Genomic DNA, 7,884 nt, shown 5'->3' with positions numbered 1-7,884 from the left:
TCATGCTTGCATGAACATTTTCGTAAAATGATAACAAATTTAACCGTTAAAACTTGACTTACTAAGGTTAATATTTTTTAGTATAACATAGTTTTTTTAGTTTATTTCTACATATTTTTGTAATTAAACGAATGCGATCAAGAATATCAGCATATAAATATTGGTTAATATTTTTTCTTTTCCTTTAAGTTATTTTTAAATTCAAATGTCCTTGTTGATGGCTCTACAGTTAACAAACACCTAACCTCGATCATCGAGGCTGGATTTATTTCACGGGAAAACAATAATTGTTTTGGGTCGATAAACAGAGGCTTTTTGCCTGCTCAAACAAACCATTTAAACAGACACCGAAATATACTTTCAGGGCTTGAAGAAACAATTAAAAAGGTTTTATTTAAATTTAATTCCAGAGCCACTTGCAAATTTAATAAAAACAAAATCACTTGTTTAAAACCTTTATTTTTTTAGAAATTATCAAACTATCACTATTTTAAAATTATGATTACGTTTTCAACATAAGACTTGCACCAATTTTGAATTTAAGAATTTTCCCTTACTGTTTCATAAAATTGCCATTTGCCGTACTAAATACTAGTTATATTTTTAGAGGACCAAATATAGGCAAGGAAAAAGAGCCATGTACTAAATAATCTTGCACGAATAAAATTGCTTAACATACGTTTGTCAGCCAATTTGTTTGGGTTAAATTATTCATTGCAGAGCAAAAAGATGACGATACGGGTGTAGCTGCAGAAAATGCCAATATTCTTAGTTCACCATTATCTGAAAACTGAAGTGAATTGCTGACTCTCATTCCGGTCGACGTGTAACCTGGGGTTTGAGGCTCTCCCGTTATGGGGTTAAAAGGACCACATCTAGTTTTCGCTAATATGCAAGATGTGACATTTGTATAAAACCGTACATTGTCATTGTCTAGAGTTATATTTACACCGGTTCTAGCTTCTCTCGTACATTGAGTTATCTAGAAAAAAAATACCGGAAACATTAAAAAACTTAGTTTGATATAGATAGTTTACTTTTAATTTTACGAAAATAATTTAGTTCTTTTGTTTTAAAATGTGTTTGCTATATTACTGTAGACATTATTTACTTTTTAATATTGAAATGAAAGAAAGTATGAATATAATTTGTGCTGTTAAGTTCGGTAAATTAAAGCGCCATGCAAAATTTTAATGGAATATGACTAACCAGGTTAACTGAATTAGTTCTCCTCAAGCAACGAACAAAATCGCAATATCCCATATAGCATCCTGAGGGTTGTACGTTGAGAGCTGATGTTGATAAGGCCTGTTTAAAATTTATGTTAAATTAAAAAAAAAATATGAAAAAAGTAAAAATTAATCAGCATTTACCATAAGGGCCGCAGCGCATCCAGCATACGACGTATTCGCAAAATATTGGACAGCACAAACACTTAGAGCATTCAATTCTTGAGGTCCCTGGAAAAAAAAGTATGTTTCGAGAAAGGAAGGTGTTCTTCGTCAACCAGTCTAATCGCTGATTATCTAGAACGCCCCAGTGGTTGAGGATGTTATATATTATATCCTTAGTAGAATAACTTTGTTAGCGCGTTTCAGTTATCAGAGTCATTGATGATTTAGCCGTAGATGTTGCTATATATTGTATTTCAATGTAATAACTCCTATCACTGGTGTGTGACCACTGAAACATAGTTTTATCGCCAATTTTGATTTTTCGTTGGCAAATATAGCTTCATAAGTGTGTCAACTTCTTGTTGTGTCTTTAAGGTCTGAATGGTGACGAAAGGTTTATCTATAGATAAACATTGTAGTTCTTAAGTTTATTGTAAGTTCGTTTTCTGTATAAGTCTTTTCGGTCTGAATGAATTATATTATAAAATAGACAAAGTACTTTAAAATAATAAATATAATGCTTAATGTTTAGTCAAATTCTACAACATAAAATACCACAGATTTAGGAAGACTACCCCGCAACTTCTACGGTGTTTTACTCGACTAAATGGTAACAAAATTAAGACCGACAACATTAAGTCCTTTTTAATACATACCTCTGGCATAGATGTGACCCTAGAGAAGCAAGAGATACATGCATCTCGACTTGTAACGTTCGTAGGTTGTGCTGTACTGCATACTAAATTCAATAAATATTGTAGTTGTTGCCTAAAATAAAATGGAAATATTACAGGGTTGCTACAGCATTAGCGCCGACGAACCGACTCGGAGGACAAGCGTTCAAATCTCGGCTGTGAGTGCGCTATTAACACTTGCTCGTAGAGTATCGAGAGGAACCGCCAAAACTTCAAATAAAATAGACAATATGAGACTGGAAAAGAGTACTCGCTTTATTGTCTATAGTCAAAAGGATTTGGTTACAGACATGTTCTATGGCCATGTATTATTATGGCTATTTATCTTATTTAACGATTAAAAAATAACTTGCCCGTTTGATGGACACAGTGATGTTAATTTTTGTGTTTTCCATTGCAATAATTTGTTCTTAACATCGCTTAAATCAAATATACCGTTTGGGGCTACTGCAACCTGTAATCAAAATAATTTCTAGTATGGAATAAATGGAAATAAATTCGTTAATAATTTTATAAAACATTACGACCTCACTCAGATTAAGCAAGTGTTGGTGCTTCCATTGCATAACATGATTTTTTACTTCGTTAAGATCTATAAAGGTACCTTGAAGTCCTTTTATTTGCTAGAAACAAATAAAAAAATTTACTTAACGGAGAGCTAATAAAAATATCAAAATTCTATTACTCACAATAGCTAAAAACACGAAACCTATATAGTATTGGCTTTTTAACATTTTAGATACGTCCGTCCAACATTATTCCTACAAAACTAGTAACCATTGTGATTTTAACATAGATTGACAAACAGTTACGATACGATACATTTCAAATAATTTAGATGGAAAGTTAATGTTCGAGCACCTAGTTATTAAGTTAAATCAGTTATAAGTGTGACATACGATTCCGTATACGATTGCTGATAATGCTCTTGTAGAAAGTTATGGTTTCTTCTACAATCTAGAAGGATGAACAGTGGCGGATTTACCAGCAGGTTGAGTAGGCTTGGAGCCTAGGGCGACAGATTTTTTGGGCAGAAAATTTGGAATTATTTTTGCTGTCTAATAGAAATCTGCATGACGGTTTCCTGATGTTTTACAGATAGAAGTCTGCATCAAATTTTTGCCCAAACCCCCCAACCAGTAATAGACCTGAGCTCACACTTTGAATGAGTGAAAGGTGTGAGCTGAGTGTATTTCAGTCCTTTCTTCTCTCTTCCCCCTAAAAACCTATACGTGTCAGTCCTACTACAGGTGGGAGTCTGCGAACTGGATGGTTTGTGTATAAGGACAGGAGAAACCTTGAAAATTTGTAAATCCGCCACTGAGAACGAACCAATCTAATCGAAAAGCAGGAAAGTTCAGTACAATAAGATTAATTAAATAGGCAGAGACACATAAATCTCTTTCAAGTAACTATTGTAAGGGAAATAAAAAAATATAATTAGGCGATCACAAGAAATGTAAACTATAGGAGATATATTTTGTTGAACTGTTTTGTTATTTTATTTGTTAAAGTTAACAATAACTAAGGTATGACTATTTTAACATAAATAATGAAGGCAAAATAATTAACCGTGATAATTTCTAAAGTATGTTAAGGTATACGATGTGGACAAGGAATGCTTGTACAGTGGTTATTTCAAGGAAGATAGAGAAGGAGCTTAGCGGAAAAAGATAGAAATTGAATTTAATAGCCATACTGCGAACTGCGGAGACCCTATAGCATTCGTCAAGAATATATGAGTTTTGTGATGGGATTTCAAGGAAAAAGCGCGGACTTTAAAATAAAAATAAAAAATCAGTTTTTGCTAAGATACAGAAACATAATATGTTTATATATTATGTTTCTGTCCAGTATCAGTACCTAGTCATAACCCAGAAGAAAACGATTTATTCATAATTGTGAGTATATACTTTCGTGTATAAATAAAATATTTTATACATCGACAATAACAGTGAGATAAAGTCTGACTATTAGTGGCTAACTGTTTACAAATGAATATAATCAAACATTTTTAGTAATACTTTATTTTTCATATGAAATATGAAGGATTGATTACGGACAACGGCTGCAATATACAATTAGCATTTAAATATAGGTAGGATAAAATATATTTTTTTCTAACTCTAAAACTATTCAGATTATTATAATATCCCTATATAGATATTTATATTATTACGATAATAACACTTTATGGTCCAATACTCATAGCTATTATTCTTGTGATAGAACCATGAAGTTGTGAAAGTTTTCACAAAACAGTTTATTCTAAACATTATTCAAGTATTATAATGCTACACATTAGCAAACAACAAATCATTTTAAACATACAGCATATTTTTGAAATATTCGTCAATTCCTCTCTATTGTATTAACTCGTCAATAAAGCCAAATGGTTTCTAGTCTAGAAAAAAAACCTTGATTTGTAAAATATTTTTAGTTTAATGTGGCCTATTTTGTTATATTTGGAGCCTACAAAAATAGCGTAAGGACGGATTCGCGAGTAATATATTTGCGTATACACGTACGTACGTATACGTATACAATTCATCTCGGGAGTTTTGGTAACATAAGAAAAAAAAATTATATAAGTATCCTGAAATACCACAAGCGTTATGGAGATAAGAAGTAACCTAAAGAAAAAACTTTAAATAATATAAAATAGTGGTAGATACAGATTTCCTCATCATAAAGGAACGTCACTTTATAATAATATAGAATAATAATCTCGTTTAAATGTATATTAATATATATTGTTGGTTGCATATGTAATAAAATCTGTATGAATAAGGTTTTTGTAAAGTTTACACAGTCGACATTAAAGTACAATATATTTTATAGTGTCTATTAAATGTGATTTGTGTAAATCAGCGATAATAAACGTTTTTCGGCGTTTTAATAGGCTAGGGTACAGTCAATGTCATATTCCAGTATGTCAAAACTTAAAATCTCAATGACAATTTGTCTTGTGACTGGGAGGACAATTGGAATTGGGAAAACGATATGACAGCAATTTTGTATTGATTTCTGTAATTTAGATTCAGTACTATTTCGGTCTTACTTACTACCGATTAGTTCGTAGTAGGTACTTTAGTGTTTCTTTTAAGTTAATGAGATTTTATCAGCCTTTTGGTTGTATATTTTATTTCTTTTCTTTTTATTTAACGTATAATGATTGAAGGCAAAGCAAATGTAAGTATATAACACTAATAGGTTATCCCTTAATGTGATGCCTTCTGTAACTTATTTTATTTTCAGGAACTACCAGACTTCCAGGTCTTCAGGACAGTAATAAAATACTGTTTGTTTATTATTATCGTTCCTGTTTTATCTTTCTTCTCGGCAAAGACGATACTCTTTGATGGAATATTACGCTTAGAGCCTATTACTAGTAGCGTTTATTCAGCTGTGGTGGCTGTGATTGTTTTACACGTTACTTTAGGTCTTTACATATACAGGGCCTATACTGAGGCTGAAAAGCCAGAAAAACCTGTTAAAAAAGATTAATAAATTTTATTAATTTCAATCTTAATCTTTATTGCCTCTAACTCAAAATGGACAGCCTTTACATGAAAGGAGAATTATTACAGCTGCATACAAAAAACTCAGAAATTATAGAGGGAAGATTTTATAGCATAACAAATGATAAATCTAAAATATCTCTCTACAATGTTAAGGAAATTCCAAATGATGAGAAAAGTGAATCTGTATTTCACTATTATGATTCTGAGGTGCGAGAAATTGTAAAACTTCAAGAATGTGAAAAAGCAAAGTTTTTAAAATTATCAGAAAAAGAATGTGAAGATATTTTAATGATATCTAAAAAGTACATTTATATAAATCAAGTTGACAGCACTTTCCATGATGCATTAGAGATGCTAAATCAGTACAATTACATTGGCTTGAGCACAGATGGTGCTCATATGGGACGGAAGTGTAAAATGCCTTTCTTAGTTCTATCAACACCTAAACAGATTTTTATTTTTGACATTCACGTTATGCAGTACCATGCTTTTGAAGCTGGCTTAAAGAAACTTCTTGAAGATGAAACTATAAAAAAGATAGTTCATGATTGTAGAAAACTTGCAGATTGTTTATATCATAAACATAATATTAAGATAAAGTCCATTTTTGACACACAGGTTTGTATGACTAGTCTACCTCATGTTGTATTATTTATGAATTTAATTTATTACTTATGAACAAAAAATATTTTTAGGTTGGTGATCTTATTATCACAAAAAATAAAACGGGCCAATTGGAAGGAAATGTCAAAACATTAGCACAATGTCTTAATACATATCTGGGATTTAAAGTAAACATGGTGGATGAAAAGGTAAAACATTTTTAAAAGTTCCTTTTCTGGCTCAATTCTTTATTTTACAAAAAATCCCTTGTTATAAAAAAATCATTGCCCTTGCTAACCAAGAGTCTTTATTATAAGAATAAATGTAGGAACTTCAGTAAAATTTATCTTATTAGTAATTAACTATTTGATGAAAAATTTTAAAATATTATTGTAATTGGTTGAATTCAAATAAATATATAAAGGTTTACTACAATTAGGTCACAAAATGGTATCTTTCTAAAGTACCTTATAATTTAACCTTTTTGTTATATTTACTTTTAGCTGGATATAGTACAGTGTACTGAAAGACCTCTACCATTAAATATAAAAGAGAGTCTTGCTAAGAACATCGCTTTCTTGCACCGTCTATCAGAAGTTATCAATGATGAAATGCAACTACCATTTTTACGGGGAGTTGAATTTTTTATCAACAATCTGAGATCATGTGATGATTTCAAAGCTTGGGAGCTGTGTGGAAAATACAATCAGATACCAAAGGATTTTAAGAGTGCAATAGAGTATTAACATTCCAGCGAGAAATAAATTGTAGAAGTAGGATTTTATTTTATTTTGCCATTTAACATTAGTTTTACACATTTTTTTTGTGTATGAATTTAATGCTCACACATTGTGAAATCTTTGAGAATTGAAGAAGATTTCAATCTAAAGAAGTGGCATTTTGTGGTGTGGTATTTTAATGGAGACACAAAATTTCAGCTTTTTTATGACACCTTTATAAAATATACTTTCCTTGCAAATTATATGTATGTTCATAGATTTAAATGGCTTTATAAAAGGAATGTTGGCTATCTGTGATTGATGTGTCTAAAGCTTGTGGCTAAACAGTATTGTTATGTCAATAAATATGGAAGCTATTTTTTTATCTGTATCTTATAGTATATATTTTAGTATGCAACTTAATATCATTAATGTAAGATTCTATGCTTTTCTTATAAGTCTAAAATGTATAACATTTCTTGAAATGATACCTACCCATTTGCATTAAGATTTTACCCTCTTTAACATATTATAGGTCTTCTAATAGAAAATATCAATGGCAATGTTAATCTTTGATGCAAATGGGTTGCTTTCATTTAGGGCTTCTGCTTCTAAGGTATTAGCATTAAGTATCTTCTAGACTAAACAAGAGTTTAAGAATGTACTTATATTTTGTGTAGTGTTAGTAAGGATTTCAATCATTAAAATTTTCAAAGTACACAATCAGAAGGAAGACTTAAAGAATCTTTGGGAGCGCATTTGGGCACGCAAAGGCGCGCCTGTTGGCACACGCTCAACTCGTACGAGCGTTGACGCGCTCCTAAGCTCGTATAAGCAAATAGCAACGTTTCTTTGTCAGAATCCATTTTGATACTGACACGACGCCACTTCGAGCGAACACGACGAAATATGGCAGTTTACGAGTGTAAGCGCGTATGCTAAAACTACC

At 31.2% G+C, this 7,884-nt stretch overlaps 3 protein-coding genes across 3 annotated transcripts; 2 read left to right on the top strand and 1 right to left on the bottom strand.

Annotated features, from left to right (window-relative positions):
• Window positions 1-569: 569 nt before the first annotated feature.
• Window positions 570-3,960, bottom strand: LOC123712227. The gene is made up of 5 exons (XM_045665231.1): window positions 3,953-3,960; window positions 2,051-2,162; window positions 1,374-1,460; window positions 1,210-1,308; window positions 570-982 (listed from the first exon to the last, which is right to left on the bottom strand). Exons 1-5 carry the CDS (start codon window positions 3,958-3,960, stop codon window positions 671-673), a joined length of 618 nt encoding a protein of 205 aa, XP_045521187.1. The 3' UTR covers window positions 570-670.
• Window positions 3,961-5,062: 1,102 nt separating this feature from the next.
• LOC123712083 (vacuolar ATPase assembly integral membrane protein VMA21 homolog) lies at window positions 5,063-5,596 on the top strand. The gene is made up of 2 exons (XM_045665024.1): window positions 5,063-5,281; window positions 5,348-5,596. Exons 1-2 carry the CDS (start codon window positions 5,261-5,263, stop codon window positions 5,594-5,596), a joined length of 270 nt encoding a protein of 89 aa, XP_045520980.1. The 5' UTR covers window positions 5,063-5,260.
• A 47-nt stretch (window positions 5,597-5,643) lies between these two features.
• LOC123712082 (piRNA biogenesis protein EXD1-like) lies at window positions 5,644-6,993 on the top strand. The gene is made up of 3 exons (XM_045665023.1): window positions 5,644-6,231; window positions 6,309-6,425; window positions 6,720-6,993. The coding sequence occupies exons 1-3, from the start codon at window positions 5,644-5,646 to the stop codon at window positions 6,960-6,962; spliced, it is 948 nt and encodes a 315-aa protein (XP_045520979.1). The 3' UTR covers window positions 6,963-6,993.
• Window positions 6,994-7,884: the final 891 nt, after the last annotated feature.

The sequence above is a fragment of the Pieris brassicae genome, chromosome 7, assembly GCF_905147105.1.
Source record: "Pieris brassicae chromosome 7, ilPieBrab1.1, whole genome shotgun sequence".
NCBI classification, from domain to species: domain Eukaryota; kingdom Metazoa; phylum Arthropoda; class Insecta; order Lepidoptera; family Pieridae; genus Pieris; species Pieris brassicae.
This window is presented reverse-complemented; position numbering and strand designations above follow the sequence as displayed.

Bases quoted from the DNA above. Each gene is read 5' to 3' on its own strand.
- LOC123712083 (XM_045665024.1), top strand. From the start codon at position 5,261: ATGATTGAAGGCAAAGCAAAT. The intron at 5,282-5,347 runs GTAAGTATATAA...TTTTATTTTCAG, and splicing joins TGATTGAAGGCAAAGCAAAT to GAACTACCAGACTTCCAGGT.
- LOC123712082 (XM_045665023.1), top strand. From the start codon at position 5,644: ATGGACAGCCTTTACATGAAAGGAGAATTATTACAGCTGCATACAAAA. The intron at 6,232-6,308 runs GTTTGTATGACT...AAATATTTTTAG, and splicing joins AGTCCATTTTTGACACACAG to GTTGGTGATCTTATTATCAC. The intron at 6,426-6,719 runs GTAAAACATTTT...ATTTACTTTTAG, and splicing joins TAAACATGGTGGATGAAAAG to CTGGATATAGTACAGTGTAC.
- LOC123712227 (XM_045665231.1), bottom strand. The intron at 1,461-2,050 runs GTATGTATTAAA...TTTTTTTTCCAG, and splicing joins GGGTCACATCTATGCCAGAG to GGACCTCAAGAATTGAATGC. The intron at 983-1,209 runs GTTAGTCATATT...TTTTTTTTCTAG, and splicing joins GAACTAATTCAGTTAACCTG to ATAACTCAATGTACGAGAGA.